Genomic DNA, 21,745 nt, shown 5'->3' with positions numbered 1-21,745 from the left:
TCGCCACCTGGTTATCAGAAGGAGAAAGGAGAAGATTAGTTGTGTGTCGTCTGCGTAGCAATGATAGGAGAGGCCATGTGAGGATATGACAGAGCCAAGTGACTTGATGTATAGCGAGAATAGGAGAGGGCCTAGAACTGAGCCCTAGGGGACACATGTGGTGCGGAGACAGATTCTCGCCACGCCACTTGGTAGGAGCGACCGGTCAGGTAGGACGCAATCCAAGAGTGAGCCGCGCCGGAGATGCCCAACTCGGAGAGGGTGGAGAGGAGGATCTGATGGTTCACAGTATCAAAGGCAGCAGACAGGTCTAGAAGGACAAGAGCAGAGGAGAGAGAGTTAGCTTTAGCAGTGCGGAGAGCCTCCGTGACACAGAGAAGAGCAGTCTCAGTTGAATGACCAGTCTTGAAACCTGACTGGTTTGGATCAAGAAGGTCATTCTGATCAACAACCTCTCCCTCAATGTGATCAAGACAAATGAGATGATCGTGGACTACAGGAAAAGGAGGGCTGATCACGCCCCCATTCTCATCGACTGGGCTGTAGTGGAGCAGGTTGAGAGCTTCAAGTTCCTTGGTGTCCACATCACCAACAAACTATCATGGTCCAAACACACCAAGACAGTCGTGAAGAGGGCACGACAATGCCTATTCCCCCTCAGGACACTGAAAAGATTTGGCATGGGTCCTCAGATTCTCAAAAAGTTTTACAGCTGCATCATCGAGAGCATCCTGACTGGTTGCATCACCGCCTGGTATGGCAACTGCTCGGCCTCCGACCGCAAGGCGCTACAGAGAGTAGTGCGTACGGCCCAGTACATCACTGGGGCGAAGCTTCCTGCCATCCGTGACCTCTATACCAGGCAGTGTCAGAGGAAGGCCCTAAAAATTGCCAAAGACTCCAGCCACCCTAGTCATAGACTGTTCTCTCTGCTACCGTACGGCAAGTGGTACCGGAGCGCCATGTCTAGGTCCAAAAGGCTTCTGAACAGCTTCTACCCCCAAGCCATAAGACTGCTGAACAGCTAATCGAATGGCTACCCAAACTATTCGCATTGACCCCCCAACCTTTTTTTACGCTGCTGCTACTCGCTGTTTATTATCTATTATCTATGCATGGTCACTTTAACCCAACCTACAGTGAGGGAATTAAGTATTTGATCCCCTGCTGATTTTGTACGTTTGCCCACTGACAAAGACATGATCAGTCTATAATTTTAATGGTAGGTTTATTTGAACAGTGAGAGACAGAATAACAACAAAAAAAGTCAGAAAAACGCATGTCAAAAATGTTATAAATTGATTTGCATTTTAATGAGGGAAATAAGTATTTGACCCCTCTGCAAAACATGACTTAGTACTTGGTGGCAAAACCCTTGTTGGCAATCACTGAGGTCAGACGTTTCTTGTAGTTGGCCACCAGGTTTGCACACATCTCAGGAGGGATTTTGTCCCACTCCTCTTTGCAGATCTTCTCCAAGTCATTAAGGTTTCGAGGCTGACGTTTGGCAACTCGAACCTTCAGCTCCCTCCACAGATTTTCTATGGGATTAAGGTCTGGAGACTGGCTAGGCCACTCCAGGACCTTAATGTGCTTCTACTTGAGCCACTCCTTTGTTGCCTTGGCCGTGTGTTTTGGGTCATTGTCATGCTGGAATACCCATCAACGACCCATTTTCAATGCCCTGGCTGAGGGAAGGAGGTTCTCACCCAAGATTTGATGGTACATGGCCCCGTCCATCGTCCCTTTGAAGTTGTCCTGTCCCCTTAGCAGAAAAACACCCCCAAAGCATAATATTTCCACCTCCATGTTTGACGGTGGGGATGGTGTTCTTGTGGTCATAGGCAGCATTCCTCCTCCTCCAAATACGGCGAGTTGAGTTGATGCCAAAGAGCTCAATTTTGGTCTCATCTGACCACAACACTTTCACCCAGTTCTCCTCTGAATCATTCAGATGTGCATTGGCAAACTTCAGACGGGCCTGTATATGTGCTTTCTTGAGCAGGGGGACCTTGCGGGCGCTACAGGATTTCAGTCCTTCACGGCGTAGTGTGTTACCAATTGTTTTCTTGGTGACTATGGTCCCAGCTGCCTTGAGATCATTGACAAGATCCTCCCGTGTAGTTCTGGGCTGATTCCTCACCGTTCTCATGATCATTGCAACTCCACAAGGTGAGATCTTGCATGGAGCCCCAGGCCGAGGGAGATTGACAGTTATTTTGTGTTTCTTCCATTTGCGAATAATCGCACCAACTGTTGTCACCTTCTCACCAAGCTGCTTGGCGATGGTCTTGTAGCCCATTCCAGCCTTGTGTAGGTCTACAATCTTGTCCCTGACATCCTTGGAGAGCTCTTTGGTCTTGGCCATGGTGGAGAGTTTGGAATCTGATTGATTGATTGCTTCTGTGGACAGGTGTCTTTTATACAGGTAACAAGCTGAGATTAGGAGCACTCCCATTAAGAGTGTGCTCCTAATCTCAGCTCGTTACCTGTATAAAAGACACCTGGGAGCCAGAAATCTTTCTGATTGAGAGCGTTGTGCCAGTAACCAAAAGGTCGCTGGTTCTAATCCCCGAGCCGACCAGGTGAAAAATCTGTCGATGTGCCCTTGAGCAAGGCACTTAACCCTAATTGCTCCTGTAAGTCGCTCTGGATAAGAGCGTCTGCTAAATGACTAAAATGTAAAATGTAAAAAAATGGGTCAAATACTTATTTCCCTCATTAAAATGCAAATCAATTTATAAATTAAAATTTAAAAAATTAAAATTAAATATTAAAATTAAATATTAAAATATTAAAAAATTAAAAAATTAAAAAACATTTTTGACATGCGTTTTTCTGGATTTTTTTGTTGTTATTCTGTCTCTCACTGTTCAAATAAACCTACCATTAAAATTATAGACTGATTATTTCTTTGTCAGTGGTCAAACGTACAAAATCAGCAGGGGATCAAATACTTTTTTCCCACACTGTAAATGTACATATTACCTGAATTACCTCGACTAACCTGTACCCCCACACATTGACTAGGTACGGGTACCCCATGTACATAGCCTCGTTATTGTTATTTTATTGTTGCCATTTTATTTTTTACTTTAGTTGATTTAGTAAATATTTGTTCTTAAATCTTATTTTTCTTAAAACTGCATTATTGGTTAATGGCTTGTAAGTAAGCATTTCACGGTAAGGTCTACTGTTGTATTCGTCACATGTGACAAATATTTTTTTTTTTTAAAGCAAAAAATCCCACCACAGACAAAAGTGGTCACAGGGCTATAAAGCTGAAGCATCCGTTTAGAACGCTGTCTCACTAACAAATATGGTAGTGAGGGGAAGTCCAGTCGCGGGTAGTGAAAGGATGGAACTGAAACTGGGCCGACATTCTGCTAATTTTCCCATTAATTAAACATCTGATCTCAATAATTTTTCTGTTCCCAAAACTAGAATCTGTTACGAACACAGTGCACTAAGTTTGATAGACTTGACGCTTTACCAAAGTAAAAAAAAAAAGTGCGTTGTTTATAAGGAGTGCAAGGTCGAATAGAATTTGTTCACACGGCGCACTTCACCGGGGAGGTGTTCCCTATCGGAAATATGCAAATATATGCTACAACGCACCAATAGGAACTCACTAGCTCGAGCTTGATTTTGCCCGTCTCCTTGCTTGTTCTGCCCTATATGCTTCATTTGCTCCCACTGTAAACGACACAGATGAACTATCTTGGGTTAATTAGAAATATCTTCGTTAGTGGAGGCAATTATTTTATTAAGATTTCCTTTTATGCGTTCTCCTGTTCATTATTTCAGTCATATTTGAAAACCACGATAGTTGTTACATCTTTAAATCTACCCTCTTTCTAACTCTATAATGGATATTTCCATATCTGACAATGAAATATGTCCTGCAAATTGCATCAATGGGGATTAAGAAATGAGCATTTGCAATGCCCACTGAAAAATAAGTAGGTATATAGCATATACCCTCCACTACACCACTGCACTCGGGTCTATTCATGGAATTTCTATCTGCAACGTTAGACAACGCAACATGCTACAATTTCAAAGATTTTACTGAGTTACAGCTTATATAAGGAAATCTGTACATTTAAATTAATTAATTTGGCCCTAATCTATGGATTTGACATTACTGGAAATACAGATACATTTACATTTACATTTACGTCATTTAGCAGACGCTCTATGCATCTATTGGTCACAGATACCTTTTTTTAAAAAGGTAGGGCTGTGGATCAGAAAACCAGTCAGTGTCTGGTGTGACCACTATTTTTGAGTGACACATCTCCTTCGCATTGAGTTAATCAGGCTGTTGACTGTGGCTTGTGGAGTGTTGTCCCACTCCTCTTCAATGGCTGTGCTAAATTGCTGGATATTAGGGGGAACTGGAGCACACTGTCGTACACGTTGATCCAGAGCATCCCAAACATGCTCAATGGGTGACATGTCTGGTGAGTATGCAGTCCATGGAAGAACTGTGACATTCAGCTTCCAGGAATTGTTTACCAATCCTTGCGACATGGGGCTGTGCATTATCATGCTGAAACATGAGGTGACGGCAACGGATGAATGGTACGACAATGGACCTCAGGATCTCGTCACGGTATCTCTGTGCATTCAAATTGCCATTGATAAAATGCAATTGTGTTCGTTCTCAGTAGTTTATGCCTGCCCATATCATAACCCCACCTCCACCATGGGGCACTCTGTTCACAACGTTGACATCAGCAAACCGCTCGCCCACACTACGCCATACACGTGGTCTCCTGTTGTGAAGCCGGTTGGACGTACTGCCAAATTCTCAAAAACAATGTTGGAGGCGGCTTATGGTAGAGAAATGAACATTCAATTATCTGGCAACAGCTCTGGTGGACATTCCTGCAGTCAGCATGCCAATTGCACGCTCCCTCAAAACTTGAGACATCTGTGGCATTGTGTTGTGTGACAAAACTGCAGATTTTAGAGTGGCCTTTTATTGTCCTCAGCAGAAGGTGCACCTGTGTAATGATCTTGCTGTTTAATCAGCTTCTTGATATGCCACACCTGTCAGGTGGATGGATTATCTTGGCAAAGGAGAAATGCTCTCTAAGAGGGGTGTAAACAAATGTGTGCACACAATTTGAGAGAATTAAGCTTTTTGTGCATAAGGAACATTTCTGGGATCTTTTATTTCAGCTCATGGAACATGGGACCAACACCTTACATGTTGCGTTTATATTTATGTTCAGTGTAAATGTGGCCCTGGTTTCCTTGAACGTCTATAATGTAAAGGATGTGAGCTCGGGTGTTGTAGCTATGATGAGCAGTAGGTGTCAGTAGAGAGCTTCTCTATTCCCAATTTCTGTTTGTGGCACAATCCTCGACACCTCAATGCCGGCCTATCACATTTTCTCTAAAAACTTGGTGAGTGTCTTACATTTTCGATTGATGTTAGATAAATTATATAGATTATAAATGTTGATTGATATAAAAGTAGGTAACTGTTTTAAACTGTTAGAATTACGTAATTGGATGAATCGGTCAAGTAACAGCCAAATGGGGGAACCAGGTTGAGGAACTGCAGGCAAAATATTGTCCTACAAGAATGAAATTATAATTTAAATTATTTGAAAGATATGTCAATACAGGTTCTAGATCGAGAAAGTTTACCATGATATGACACTCAGCAGCCATACTCGGCTCCCATTAGGGCACACCGAACAGCATCTTCTTGATACTTCGTTGATACTTCGTTGGAGAACTTGAAGAGTAGCCTATGCCTAAATAATTCGCCTCGAGTCGACTACAGTAATAATCTTATCCTGTGAGTAAACATCCGATGTGTAGTTGACGGGTCACATGCAGATATATTATTACATTGATTTGATTTCAACAAGGGGAACAGAAAACAGATTAACAAATTAAGGCTATAGGGCTAAATATCATTTGGTTGAAATTAAAGTCCTAAACCCCCTCTAATAAAATGCACATCTCAAAGTCAATGTTGATTACCTGAGATTAACCCCCAAAAAGTGACAGGTGCCAGGTTATAGTCTGCACATTATATCTTTCGCTGAAGTTGTTAATCTACAGACCGCATATCTCTTCCTCTGTAGACTGCATCTCCCTCCCCCCACGTGGTCCACAGGGCGGGCGCATGCAACTGTTTTGAAATAATAAATTTGACTGTTGCATGATTGCCCATCTCATCTATCCACTCTAGCAGAGGAACAAAACGACCTGGGATCGAGGACGCAACTTCTCTGGTCTTCATCCAGATTGCTCCCATCTGCCATATGCAAGCCACGCGCAACACGATCAACATTGTTGTTCCAAGGCTAATTTCGGACACCGCTTTGAAAGGTTAGGGTGAGTTGAATGTGCAGCACTAGTACACTACAACGTTTGACAGAGTTCAGTTACTAAATCCGCATATTGATAAATTCATCAATACCATTTGTTTTCTAACTGGGAGTTAAAGTTATGGATTCAACGGTGGATAACCGGGAGAGCAAGGCAGCGCTACGTCCATGTGCGCCCAGGTCCCTTCTCATGCGCTGTCTGGTCGGATTCCCTACGGTGGTGTGTTTCATGTTTTCCGTGAGCTCCATAGCCGTCTGCCTGCTCATGAGCTTAAAGACTTACCAACTGGAGAACCGACTGCATGCGCTGGAGATGGAGAAAAACACAGCGTTCAACCCACCGGAGAGCGCCTTCACGCGCGAGGATGGGACTGTAATACCGGCGCTGAGGAGTTCTATCGAGACGCTACTGCAAGAGGTAGGCTACACACCGTTGTTTGGGGACATTTAAAATGGAACATATCAAAGTGTATTCCTATTGATTTTGATTCATGAGCTTCCTGCTTGTATCTCCATAAAGTTTAGCCAGAGGAAATGCCGTGCGTAATGTTGCGCGCAATGACAGTAACATGACTGATGTAGAGTTAGATAAGCTCTTTAGAAAGAGGAGAGGCGATGTGATGTTTTGTTTATCTGCTAAACAAAACAGATTTTTTAAAATTACATCGCCTCTTCTCTTTATAAAGAGCTAATCTAACTCTACTGTATATAAGAAGTGTGTGAATAGTATTTTCGTTGCATTGAGCTTTACCCTTTCTACCACCAGTTCATTTTTGACAGCTGTTGACAGCATCCCAAGTTTCCCTGAAGTGTGTATTCAGTGTAAATAATTAGTGTTGTTAAGCCTGTAGGTATTTGGTATTTTGGGTATTTTATTAGGATACCCATTAGCTGTTGCAAAGGCAGCAGCTACTCTTCCTGGGGTCCACACAAAACATGAAACATGACATAATACAGAACATTAATAGACAAGAACAGCTCAAGGACAGAACTACATCAATAAAAAAAGGCAAGTAGCCCATAGATCAATACCAATACATACACACAAAAATCTAGGTCAAATAGGGGAGAAGTGTTGTGCCGTGAGATGTTGCTTTATCAGTTTTTTGAAACCAGGTTTGTTGTTCATTTGAGCAATATGAGATGGAACGGAGTTCCATGCAATAATGGCTCTATATAATACTGTACGCTTTCTTGAATTTGTTCTGGATTTGGGGACTGTGAAGAAGATGTTGATTCCTCAAACGACTGACTGTATTGATCAAGGCGCCGCTGTGTGATCGATTCCTTCTGTCAGTTTTTGCCTGATGAAAGATAACTGATGTAAAGCTTGCAGATAGCTACTGCCTGTCTGTGTGCTATGACAGTAGCCTTTTTCGCCATATCTCGTTGGAAAAAGCTGTTAGATAGGCTATCTCTCAAAAAGTCGCCTCTTGATAACTAAATAAGGACAGGTCATTGAAAACCTGGTATTTTTTTTAAATGTTACATCCATTACTTACCTGAACTGTTAAAATTATCATTACATAATTACCTTATAATTTTTACTTTATAATATTCATATTACCAAGGTGCTACACAATGATAGATGTATTGCCTAAAGAGATTCATGTCCTTTTATGAGTCATAACAATAATGATTTGTCCCCATATTACATGCCACATTATTCACTAGTGTGTCTCATTGCTTAGCGGTGGCTTTATATAGTCTTCTTATAACTATCAACTGGAATGTGCAGTAATCCTCAATCCTGGGCTTCACTTTCCCCTATAACTCTGATATATGAATGTTTCTACATAAAGTTTCATTGTTTCAGAGCCTCACTCTCTCTCTGTTTCTCTCTGTCTGTTTCTCTCTGTCTGTTTCTCTCTCTCTCTCTCTCTCTCTCTCTCTCTCTCTCTCTCTCTCTCTCTCTCTCTCTCTCTCTCTCTCTCTCTCTCTCTCTCTCTCTCTCTCTCTCTCTCTCTCTCTCTCTCTCTCTCTCTCTCTCTCTCTCTCTCTCTCTCTCTCTCTCTCTCTCTCTCTCTCTCTCTCTCTCTCTCTCTCTCTCTCTCTCTCTCTCTCTCTCTCTCTCTCTCTCTCTCTCTCTCTCTCTCTCTCTCTCTCTCTCTCTCTCTCTAGAGACTGAGTGAAGTGATGCCCAAGCTGCGCACGGCGAGGGACATCCCCCAAGACTGTTCCTGCCCACCAGGTACGTCTCTTTCTTCTCTCCTATTGGCTTGTGGTTAGATCATGTTTATCAAAGCCTCTATGCACACAACACATGCCCATCACATACAGTGCCTTGCAAAAGTATTGATCCCCCTTGGTGTTTTTCCTATTTTGTTGCATTACAACCTGTAATTTAAATGGATTTTTATTTGGATTTCATGTAATGGACATCCAAAAATAGTCCAAATTGGTGAAGTGAAATGAAAAAAATAATTTGTTTCAAATAATTCTAAAAAATAAATACAATAAAAGTGGTGCGTGCATATGTATTCACCACCTTTGCTATGAAGCCCCTAAATAAGATCTGGTGCAACCAATTACCTTCAGAAGTCACATAATTAGTTAAATAAAGTCCACCTGTGTGCAATCTAAGTGTCACATGATCTGTCACATGATCTCAGTATATATACACCTGTTCTGAAAGGCCCCAGAGTCTGCAACACCACTAAGCAAGGGGCACCACCAAGCAAGCGGCACCATGAAGACCAAGGAGCTCTCCAAACAGGTCAGGGACAAAGTTGTGGAGAAGTACAGATCAGGGTTGGGTTATAAAAAAATATCAGAAACTTTGAACATCCCACGGAGCACAATTAAATCCATTATTAAAAAATGGAAAGAATATGGCAACACAACAAACCTGCCAAGAGAGGGCCGCCCACCAAAACTCACGGACCAGGCAAGGAGGGCATTAATCAGAGAGGCAACAAAGAGACCAAAGTTAACCCTGAAGGAGCTGCAAAGCTCCACAGCGGATATTGGAGTATCTGTCCATAGGACCTCTTTAAGCCGTACACTCCACAGAGCTGGGCTTTACGGATGAGTGGCCAGAAAAAAGCCATTGCTTAAAGAAAAAAATAAGCAAATGCGTTTGGTGTTTGCCAAAAGGCATTTGGGAGACTCCCCAAACATATGGAAGAAGGTACTCTGGTCAGATGAGACTAAAATTGAGCTTTTTGGCCATCAAGGAAAACGCTATGTCTGGCGCAAACCCAACACCTCTCATCACCCAGAGAACACCATCCCCACAGTGAAGCATGGTGGTGGCAGCATCATGCTGTGGGGATGTTTGTCATCGGCAGGGACTGGGAAACTGGTCAGAATTAAAGGAATGATGGATGGCGCTAAATACAGGGAAATTCTTGAGGGAAACTTCTTTCAGTCTTCCAGAGATTTGAGACTGGGACAGAGGTTCACCTTCCAGCAAGACAATGACCCTAAGCATACTGCTAAAGCAACACTTGAGTGGTTTAAGGGTAAACATTTAAATGTATTGGAATGGCCTAGTCAAAGCCCAGACCTCAATCCAATTGAGAATCTGTGGTATGACTTAAAGATTGCTGTACACCAGCGGAACCCATCCAACTTGAAGGAGCTGGAGCAGTTTTGCCTTGAAGAATGGGCAAAAATCCCAGTAGGTAGATGTGCCAAGCTTATAGAGACATACCCCAAGAGACTTGCAGCTGTAATTGCTGCAAAAGGTGGCTCTACAAAGTATTGACTTTGGGGGGTGGGGGTGAATAGTTATGCACGCTCAAGTTTTCAGTTTTTTTGTCTTATTTTATATTTGTTTCAACCCAAAAAATATTTTGCATCTTCAAAGTGGTAGGCATGTTGTGTAAATCAAATGAAACAAACCCCCCAAAAAATCCATTTTAATTCCAGGTTGTAAGGCAACAAAATAGGAAAAAGGCCAAGGGGTGTGAATACTTTTGCAAGCCACTGTAAACATCACATGAACATCACATGTATTCAAACACACTTGCACACACATGTGCTCACACACGTTGGACTATTTTACACTAGTGTCGGTTAATGCTGTGTTGGCTATGTGTAAAAGGAATCCAGAAGAGTGCATTGAGCTTTACCCTCTCTACCACCAGTTGATTTTGACAGTTGTTGACAGCATCCCAAGTTTCCCAGAAGTGTGTATTCAGTGTAAAGGATTAGTGTTGTTAAGCCTGTAGGTATTTTTGGTATTTTATCAGGATCCCCATTACCTGTTGCAAAAGCAGCAGCTACTCTTCCTGGGGTCCACACAAAACATGAAACATGACATAATACAGAACATTAATAGACAAGAACAGCTCAAGGACAGAACTACATCAATAAAAAAAGTAATAAAAAAAGCACACAGCCTACATACAGTTGAAGTCGGAAGTTTACATACACTTAGGTTGGAGTAATTAAAACTCGTTTTTCAACCACTCCACAAATGTCTTGTTAACAAACTATAGTTTTGGCAAGTCGGTTAGGACATCTACTTTGTGCATGACACAAGTAATTTTTCCAACAATTGTTTACAGACAGATTATTTCACTTATAATTCACTGTATCACAATTCCAGTGGGTCAGAAGTTTACATACACTAAGTTGACTGTGTCTTTAAACAGCTTGGAAAATTCCAGAAAATGATGTCATGGCTTTAGAATCTTCTGATAGGCTAATTGACATAATTTGAGTCAATTGGAGGTGTACCTGTGGATGTATTTCAAGGCCTACCTTCAAACTCAGTGCCTCTTTGCTTGACATCATGGGAAAATCAAAAGAAATCAGCCAAGACCTCAGAAAAAAAATTGTAGACCTCCACAAGTCTGGTTCATCCTTGGGAGCAATTTCAAAATGCCTGAAGGTACCATGTTCATATGTACAAACAATAGTACGCAAGTATAAACACCATGGGACCACGCAGCCATCATACCGCTCAGGAAGGAGACGCGTTCTGTATCCTAGAGATTAACGTACTTTGGTGTGAAAAGTGCAAATCAATCCCAGAACAACAGTAAAGGACCTTGTGAAGATGCTGGAGGAAACAGGTACAAAAGTATCTATATCCACAGTAAAACGAGTCCTACATCGACATAACCTGAAGGGCCGCTCAGCAAGGAAGAAGCCACTGCTCCAAAACCGCCATAAAAAAGCCAGAGTACAGTTTGCAACTGCACATGGGGACAAAGATCGTACTTTTTGGAGAAATGTCCTCTGGTCTGATGAAACAAAAATAGAACTGTTAGGCCATAATGACCATCGTTATGTTTGGAGGAAAAATGGGGATGCTTGCAAGCCGAAGAACACCTTCCCAACCGTGAAGGACGGGGGTGGCAGCATCATGCTGTGGGGGTGCTTTGCTGCAGGAGGGACTGGAGCACTTCACAAAATAGATGCCATCATGAGGAAGGAACATTATGTGGATATATTGAAGCAACATCTCAAGACATCAGTCAGGAAGTTAAAGCTTGGTCGCAAATGAGTCTTCCAAATGGACAATGACCCCAAGCATACTTCCAAAGTTGTGGCAAAATGGCTTAAGGACAACAAAGTCAAGGTATTGGAGTGGCCATCACAAAGCCCTGACCTCAATCCTATAGAAAATGTGTGGGCATACAAACCTGACTCAGTTACACCATCTCTGTCAGGAGGAATGGGTCAAAATTCACCCAATTTATTGTGGGAAGCTTGTGGAAGGCTACCCAAAACATTTGACCCAAGTTAAACAATTTAAAGGCAATGCTACCAAATACTAATTGAGTGTATGTAAACTTCTGACCCACTGGGAATGTGATGAAATAAATAAAAGCTGAAATAAATCATTCTCTCTACTATTATTCTGACATTTCACGTTCTTAAATACAGTGGTGATCCTAACTGACCTAAGACAGGGAATTTTTATAGGATTAAATGTCAGGAATTGTGAAAAACAGAGTTTAAATGTATTTGGCTAAGATGTATGTAAACTTCCGACTTCAACTGTATCAATACCAATACATACACACAAACTATCTAGGTAAAATAGGGGAAAGGCATTGTTCCGTGAGGTGTTATCTGTTTTTTGAAAACAGGTTTGCTGTTCATTTCAGCAATATGAGATGGAATGGAGTTCCGTGCAATAATGGCTCTATATAATACTGTATGCTTTCTTGAATTTGTTCTGGATTTGGGGACTGTGAAAAGACCCCTGGTGGCATGTCTGGTGGGGTAAGTGTGTGTGTCGGAGCTGTGTGTAAGTTGACTATGCAAACAATTTGGGATTTTCAACACATTGTTTCTTATAAAAGGAAGAAGTGATGCAGTCAGTCTCTCCTCAACTCTTAGCTAAGAGAGACTGGCATGCATAGTATTTATATCAGCCCGCTCTGTTCTGGGCCAGCTGCAGCTTAACTGGGTCTTTTCTTGCAGCACTCGACCACACGACTGGACAATGGCGCCGACAGATAGGGCTGCCTTGCTTCTAGCTCTTAGGAAACTTTTCAGTATTTTGTTTTTTTATGTATTATTTCTTAGGTTATTAGCCCAAAAAATGGTTTGTGTTATTACATACAGCCGGGAAGAACTATTGGATATCAGAGCGGCGGTAACTCACCAGCACTACCAGCATTACGACCAGGAATTTGACTTTCCCGAAGCGGATCCTTTGTTCGCACCCCCCAGGGCAATTGAACTGATTCCAGAGGCCGACCCAAAAGAATGCCGGAGGAGAGGTACTCGGAGCGGTCTTCTAGTCACCACTTCCGAGTATATTACTCGCTAATGTTCAGTCTCTGGGTTTCTTTCCAGAGAGACATCAGGGATTGTAACATACTCTGTTTCACAGAAACATGGCTCTCTCTGGAATACTGTCCGAGTCGGTCCATCCAGTTGGGTTCTCAGTTCATCACGCAGACAGGAATAAATATCTCTCTGGGAAGCAGAAGGAAGGAGGTGTATGTTTTATGATTAACGACTCATGGTGTAATTGTGATAACATACAGGAACTCAAGTCCTTTTGTTCACCTGACCTAGAATACCTCACAATCAAATGCCGACCGTATTATCTTCCAAGATAATTTTCTTCGGATATACAGTGGGGGAAAAAAGTATTTAGTCAGCCACCAATTGTGCAAGTTCTCCCACTTAAAAAGATGAGAGAGGCCTGTAATTTTCATCATAGGTACACGTCAACTATGACAGACAAAATGAGATTTTTTTTCTCCAGAAAATCACATTGTAGGATTTTTAATGAATTTATTTGCAAATTATGGTGGAAAATAAGTATTTGGTCAATAACAAAAATTTCTCAATACTTCGTTATATACCCTTTGTTGGCAATGACACAGGTCAAACGTTTTCTGTAAGTCTTCACACTGTATTTTGGCCCATTTCTCCATGCAGATCTCCTCTAGAGAAGTGATGTTTTGGGGCTGTCGCTGGGCAACACAGACTTTCAACTCCCTCCAAAGATTTTCTATGGGGTTGAGATCTGGAGACTGACTAGGCCACTCCAGGACCTTGAAATGCTTCTTACGAAGCCACTCCTTCGTTGCCCGGGCGGTGTATTTGGGATCATTGTCATGCTGAAAGACCCAGCCACGTTTCATCTTCAATGCCCTTGCTGATGGAAGGAGGTTTTCACTCAAAATCCCACGATACATGGCCCCATTCATTCTTTCCTTTACACCGATCAGTCGTCCTGGTCCCTTTGCAGAAAAACAGCCACAAAGCATGATGTTTCCACCCCCATGCTTCACAGTAGGTATGGTGTTCTTTGGATGCAACTCAGCATTCTTTGTCCTCCAAACACGACGAGTTGAGTTTTTACCAAAAAGTTCTATTTTGGTTTCATCTGACCATATGACATTCTCCCAATCCTCTTCTGGATCATCCAAATGCACTCTAGCAAACTTCAGACGGGCCTGGACATGTACTGGCTTAAGCAGGGGGACACGTCTGGCACTGCAGGATTTGAGTCCCTGGCGGCGTAGTGTGTTACTGATGGTAGGCTTTGTTACTTTGGACCCAGCTCTCTGCAGGTCATTCACTAGGTCCCCCCGTGTGATTCTGGGATTTTTGCTCACCGTTCTTGTGATCATTTTGACCCCACGGGGTGAGATCTTGCGTGGAGCCCCAGATCGAGGGAGATTATCAGTGGTCTTGTATGTCTTCCATTTCCTAATATTTGCTCCCACAGTTGATTTCTTCAAACCAAGCTGCTTACCTATTGCAGATTCAGTCTTCCCAGCCTGGTGCAGGTCTACAATTTTGTTTCTGGTGTCCTTTGACAGCTCTTTGGTCTTGGCCATAGTGGAGTTTGGAGTGTGACTGTTTGAGGTTGTGGACAGGTGTCTTTTATACTGATAACAAGTTCAAACAGGTGCCATTAATACAAGTAACGAGTGGAGGACAGAGGAGCCTCTTAAAGAAGAAGTTACAGGTCTGTGAGAGCCAGAAATCTTGCTTGTTTGTAGGTGACCAAATACTTATTTTCCACCATAATTTGCAAATAAATTCATAAAAATCCTACAATGTGATTTTCTGGATTTTTCTTTCTCAATTTGTCTGTCATAGTTGACATGTACCTATGATGAAAATTACAGGCCTCTATCATCTTTTTAAGTGGGAGAACTTGCACAATTGGTGGCTGACTAAATACTTTTTTTCCCCACTGTAGTCACGACTGTGTATATCCCCCCTCAAGCCGATACCATGACAGCCCTCAAAGAACTTCAGTGGACTTTATGCAAACTGGAAACCATATATCCTGAGGCTGCATTTATTGTAGCTGGGGATTTTAACAAAGCAAATTTCAGGAAAAGGCTATCGAACTTCTATCAACACATCAACTGTAGTACTCGTGCTGCTAAAACACTCGACCACTGCTACTCCAACTTCCGGGATGCATACAACTTCCCTGCCCTTCTTTCGGCAAATCTGACCACAACTCCATTTTGCTCCTCCCTTCCTATAGGCAGAAATTCAAACAGGAAGTATCCGTGCTAAGGACTATTCAACACTGGTCTGACCAATCGGAATCCACGCTATAATATTGTTTTGATCACGCGGACTGGGATATGTTCCGGGTAGCCTCTGAGAATAATATAGACGTATACGCTGATTCTGTGAGTGGGTTTATAAGGAAGTGTATACGAGATGTTGTACCCACTATGACTATTAAAACCTACCCTAACCAGAAACCGTGGATAGATGGTGGCATTTGCGCAAAACTGAAAGCGCGAACCACCGCATTTAACCATGGCAAGGTGACTGGGAATATGGCAGAATACAAACAGTGTAGTTATTCCCAACAGGCAAACCGTCAGTATAGGGACAAAGTGGAGTCGCAATTCAACGGCTCAGACACAAAACGTATGTGGCAGGGTCTACAGACAATCACGGACTACAAAAGGAAAGCCAGCCATGTCGCGGACACCAACGTCTTGCTTCCGGACAAGCTAAATACCTTCTTCACTCGCTTTGAAGATAATACAGTGGCAGAGGTGAAGGTAGGAAACAACACCTCCACTTCGCTGATCCTCAACACTGGGGCCCCACAAGGGTGCGTGCTCAGCCCCCTCCTGTACTCCCTGTTCACCTCCTGTACTCCCTGTTCACCCATGACTGCGTGGCCAAGCACGCCTCCAACTCAATCATCAAGTTTGCAGACGACACAACAGTAGTAGGCTTGATTATCAAAAATGATGAGACAGCCTACAGGGAGGAGGTGAGGGCTCTGTGAGTGTAGTGGCAGGAAAATAACCTCTCACTCAACGTCAACAAAACAAAGGAGATGATCGTGGACTTCAGGAAACAGCAGAGGGAGCACCCCGCTATCCACATCGACAGGACCGCAGTGGAGAAAGTGGAAAGCTTCAAGTTCCTCGGCGTACACATCACTGTCAAACTGAAATGGACCACCCACACAGACAGTGTATGGAAGAAGGCGCAACAGCGCCTCTTCAAGCTCAGGAAGCTGAAGAAATTTGGCTTGGCACCTACAACACTCACAAACTTTTACAGATGCACAATTGAGAGCATCCTGTCGGGCTGTATCACCGCCTGGTACAGCAACTGCACCGCCCACAATCACAGGACTCTCCAGAGGATGGTGCGGTCTGCCCAACGCATCACCAGGGGGCAAACTACCAGCCCTCCAGGACACCTACAGTACCCGATATCACAGGAAGGCCAAAAAGATCATCAATGACAACAACCACCCGAGCCACTGCCTGTTCACCCCGCTATCATCCAGAAGGTGAGGTCAGTACAGGTGCATCAAAGCTGGGGCCGAGAGACTGAAAAACAGCTTCTATCTCAAGGCTATCAGACTGTTAAATAGCCTTCACTAGCACATTAGAGGCTGCTGCCTATATACATAGATTAGAAATCGCTGGCCACTTTAATAAATGGAACACTAGTCACTTTAATAATGTTTACATATCTTGCATTACTCATCTCATATGTATATACTGTATTCTATACTATTCCACTGTATCTTGGTCTATGCCGCTCTGACATTGCTCGTCCATATATTTATTTATATATTCTTAATTCCTTTGCTTTACTTAGATATGTGTGTATTGGGTATGTGTTGTGAAATTGTTAGATATTACTTGTTAGATATACTGCACTGTCGGAGCTAGAAACACAAGCATTTCGCTACATCTGCAATAACATCACCTAAACACGTGTATGTGACCAATAACATTTGATTTTATTTGATTTAATCAAGATAAGACAAAACTAGAGCCTGCAGGACTTGCTTTTTGGAATGTGGTGTCAAAAAAGCAGAGCATCCCTTCATTCCGGACTGACCTCTCCCCATCCTTACAACAATTGAATCTATATGTTTTGACCATGACACTTTACAATCTAAGGTAACGACAAGTAATTTGGTCTCTTCAATTTGTTCAACAGCCACACCATTCATTACCAGATTCAGCTGAGGTCTAGAACTTAGGGAATGATTTCTACCAAATACAATGCTAGTTTTAGAGATGTTCAGGGCCAGTTTATTACTGGCCAACCATTCCAAAACAGACTGCAACTCTTTGTTAAGGGTTTCAGTGACTTCATTAGCTGTGGTTGCTGATGTGTATATCAAATCAAATCAAATCAAAATTTATTTGCCACATGTGCCGAGTACAACAGGTGTAGACATTACAGTGAAATGCTTACTTACAAGTCCTTAACCAACAATGCAGTTTTTTAAAAGAAAAATGTAAAATAAAGTGTTAATAAAAAAAATAAAAATAAAAGCAAATAGCTAAAGAGCAGCAGTAAAATAAAATTGCAGTAGGGAGGCTATATACAGGGGGGTACCGGTACAGAGTCAAATGTGCGGGGGCACCGGCTAGTCGAGGTAATTGAGGTCATATGTACTTGTGGGTAGAGTTAAAGTGACTATGCATAAATAGTAAACAGAGTAGCAGCAGCTCTAAAAAAGAGGGGGATGGGGTGTAGTGTGGTGGGGGGATCAGTGCGAATAGTCCGGGTAGCCATGATTAGCTGTTCAGGAGTCTTATGGCTTGGGGGTAGAAGCTGTTGAGAAGCCTTTTGGACCTAGACTTGCCGCTCCAGTACCGCTTGCCGTGCGGTAGCAGAGAGAACAGTCTATGACTAGGGTGGCTTGAGTCTTTGACAATTTTTAGGTTCTTCCTCTGACACCGCCTGGTATAGAGGTCCTGGATGGCAGGAAGCTTGGCCCCAGTGATGTACTGGGCCGTACGCACTACCCTCTGTAGTGCCTTGCGGTAGGAGGCCGAGCAGTTGCCATACCAGGCGGTGATGCAACCAGTCAGGATGCTCTCGATGGTGCAGCTGTATAACTTTTTGAGGATCTGACGACCCATGCCAAATATTTTCAGTCTCCTGAGGGGGAATAAGTATATGGTTGAATCATCAGCATACATGGACACACATGCTTTGTTTAATGCCAGTGGCAGGTCATTGGTAAAAATAGAAAAGAGTAGAGGGCCTAGAGAGCTTCCCTGTGGTACACCACACTCTACATGTTTGACAATAGAGAAAACACTTTGAGTTCTATTAGATAGCTCTGAATCCACGATATGGCAGAGGTTGAAAAGCCATAACACATATGTTTTTTCAACAACAGGTTATGGACAATAATATCAAAGGCTGCACTGAAATCTAATAGTACAGCTCACACAATCATCAGTCATTTGTGTCAGTGCAGTACATGTTGAATGCCCTTCTCTATACGCATGCTGAAAGTCTGTTGTTTAATTTGTTTACAGAGAAATAGCATTGTATTTGGTCAAACACAATTATTTCCAACAGAGGGACCCAGACTGGGACAGGCTTAGGGAGAGGGGCTCAGAGGGACCAGACTGGGACAGGGTCAGGGAGAGGGGCTCAGAGGGACCAGACTGGGACAGGCTTAGGGAGAGGGGCTCAGAGGGACCAGACTGGGACAGGGTTAGGGAGAGGGGCTCAGAGGGACCAGACTGGGACAGGGTTAGGGAGAGGGGCTCAGAGGGACCAGACTGGGACAGGGTCAGGGAGAGGGGCTCAGCGGGACCAGACTGGGACAGGGTTAGGGAGAGGGGCTCAGAGGGACCAGACTGGGACAAGGTTAGGGAGAGGGGCTCAGAGGGACCAGACTGGGACAAGGTCAGGGAGAGGGGCTCAGAGGGACCAGACTGGGACAGGGTTAGGGAGAGGGGCTCAGAGGGACCAGACTGGGACAAGGTCAGGGAGAGGGGCTCAGAGGGACCAGACTGGGACAGGGTTAGGGAGAGGGGCTCAGAGGGACCAGACTGGGACAGGGTTAGGGAGAGGGGCTCAGAGGGACCAGACTGGGACAAGGTCAGGGAGAGGGGCTCAGAGGGACCAGACTGGGACAGGGTTAGGGAGAGGGGCTCAGAGGGACCAGACTGGGACAGGGTCAGGGAGAGGGGCTCAGAGGGACCAGACTGGGACAAGGTCAGGGAGAGGGGCTCAGAGGGACCAGACTGGGACAGGGTTAGGGAGAGGGGCTCAGAGGGACCAGACTGGGACAAGGTCAGGGAGAGGGGCTCAGAGGGACCAGACTGGGACAGGGTTAGGGAGAGGTGCTCAGAGGGACCAGACTGGGACAGGGTTAGGGAGAGGGGCTCAGAGAGACTGGGACAGGGTCAGGGAGAGGGGCTCAGAGGGACCAGACTGGGACAGGGTCAGGGAGAGGGGCTCAGAGGGACCAGACTGGGACAGGGTTAGGGAGAGTGGCTCAGAGGTAGAGTGTGTGATAAATTCCCCTCAGATTGGTTGATGTCTCTGGGATGGCCAGGCCAGGGTGAACTCTGTTGCTCAGTGCCAGTGGGACCTGCTCACATTAATAGACGTTCCATCGATGTGACAAGTTTGGCCATGTATGGCATGCGGTATGCATTTCACGGCCTGTAATAGTCTGGATGGTGAAAAACAGTGAGATACACGTAGGCACACACACAGACAGATTATTATTATTATTATTGTTATTATTATTATTAATGAACACAGACACACACACACGACCAGTCGTCGGCTGTTCATGCGTTTCTCTAATCGTAACTGATGAGTAATGCTGGCACTTCCCTGTTTTGGGGGAAATTCAAGTTTCAGTATTTGCCATGCATGTTTCCTCTACTGTAGGACCCAGTTTGATAACGTGTGAACATGACTGACTGTTCCCTTGAAGTTGTTATTGTTACTTATCTAATCGTTGACATGAGAGCTTTTCCTCTGAACCTGTGAAGTACGGAGCGGGGTCCTAATTCACCATGACAGAGAAAGCCCCTGGCTAAGAGGAAGAGGGAAATAGAAGGTTGTGCGTGTGTGTGTGTGCGTGTGTGTGCGTGTGTGTGTGTGCATGCATGCCGATTTTCTTGCTGCTTTCTGTAGTTGTATGGCTCTTGTCTCCTCTGTGGCCAGCCTGGTTTCTTCTGACCCTGTGGAAATGGCAAAGGTTCCAGAACAGGTGAAAGCGTTCACATGCCGGAATTTCTGGAGCACTTTTAAAAACATTTCAGGTCCACGGGTGGTTCTGCTCCGTACTTGGTCCCTGGCTGGGAGACAGTCCTACTGTTGTTTCTCTCTGTTGTTTGTACTTCATCTCAATGATTGTACAACCTGGAGAATAAGTATAGAGAGTTATAGTAACCTGGTCTTGTAAAAGTAATGTGATTACTCATGGTTTTCATGTAATTAGGTTGGTATCGTATTATATCAGATATTTGGTTTTATTATATTGTTCATTATACAAAATAACTGTGCAATCAAATTGGTTTCACTATGGTTGCTCTGGTTTCGGAATATATTCTGAATCTATTTAAAGATCTTAATTTTTTCTCTCTATTTAGCCCTAAAGCATTGTGTTTGTAAATTCTTAGCCGAAATGTGAGCGTCTTAAATGCAACCAAACAGCCCTTAGCCACATGTTTACCGTCTCTTAACAATTTTACAGTCTTTGTCCAGAGCTGTTAAGTGAATTGGTCAGCTGATGTGTATATTTCAGATGAATGTCAGCCAATGAGCATGGGGTTTGTTGAGTCCTCTGATCTCTTAGTCTGTTCTCATGGTCTGACTTCAGTATTCAACGTTTGTCCAGGAGGGGATAAAATATGAGTTTTGACGGTTACGTTTAAGCATTAATTTCCATTGGTTAATTTAAGGGTTAAGGTTTGGAATAGGGTTAAAACCAAAACATATAAACTAGTGCCTAGCACTGGGATTGGACCCGCAATCTTCGGAGCCGGAGCTTTCACCCGTCCGCCATCCCCATCCACAACGCCTTAGCAAGCTCCAAGCCTACTTGATGGTAATAGTGCTCACCGTTGCTCCTAGTGGCCGGTTTTGAAGGCATCTCCCGACGTCCTGGATCTGGTGGGACCTGGCTGATGAAAGCCGTGTGTAGTCTGTAGCAGAGTGAAGGGGGGGGGGGGGGGTTCTGATATAGACATCTCTGTATTTTGCATGAAAGCCCTTTTAACAGCCGTGGTACATAGGTTAGGAGCACCCACCCAAATATACATACAGTACATGTCAACCACACCCATTGTTATAAGGGCCTAGCTAGGTCCCCTAACCCCCCCAACCTCATGGAGAGCTTACTCTACTGAAGTGTGTGTGTGTTTGTGCATACGTCCCTGCATACGTACGTGTCAGAGGTTAGACCAGTTGTTGTGCGATCAGATCAGATTTAATCAGATAAGGTCTCTCTAACACTTCATTAGAGAGAGGGAAAGCAGACCTGTCTCAGACTCAACCTCCAGCCCTGGAGAGACAGGGAGAGTAGGGACACTCCCAACCCAGCCTCCTTCTACTCAGGCCTGGTTAAGAGATGGGTAGGCCAGCCAAGAGAACCAGGGAGGATAGGGGAGGAGAAGACAGGGCAGGCCAGCCTGTGTAGAAACACACTGGGGCTAACAACCTGCCTAGGGCTGCGTTTGATT

At 43.8% G+C, this 21,745-nt stretch overlaps 1 protein-coding gene across 1 annotated transcript in view; it reads left to right on the top strand.

Moving 5' to 3' along the window:
• Window positions 1-6,477: 6,477 nt before the first annotated feature.
• Window positions 6,478-21,745, top strand: part of LOC311105155 (uncharacterized protein) — a gene marked incomplete at both ends in the record, with an annotated part of 271,628 nt that continues 256,360 nt past the window's right edge. The window contains 2 exons of the mRNA XM_084147197.1: window positions 6,478-6,774; window positions 8,478-8,547. Of these exons, the coding sequence (XP_084003323.1) occupies window positions 6,478-6,774; window positions 8,478-8,547 (367 nt within the window). The remainder of the gene's footprint in view (window positions 6,775-8,477; window positions 8,548-21,745) is intronic.

The sequence above is a fragment of the Coregonus lavaretus genome, assembly GCF_964263955.1.
Source record: "Coregonus lavaretus genome assembly, chromosome: 29".
In the NCBI taxonomy this organism is placed as follows: domain Eukaryota; kingdom Metazoa; phylum Chordata; class Actinopteri; order Salmoniformes; family Salmonidae; genus Coregonus; species Coregonus lavaretus.
Note: the sequence above shows the minus strand (reverse complement) of the source record. Positions and strands in the feature narration are given on the sequence as shown.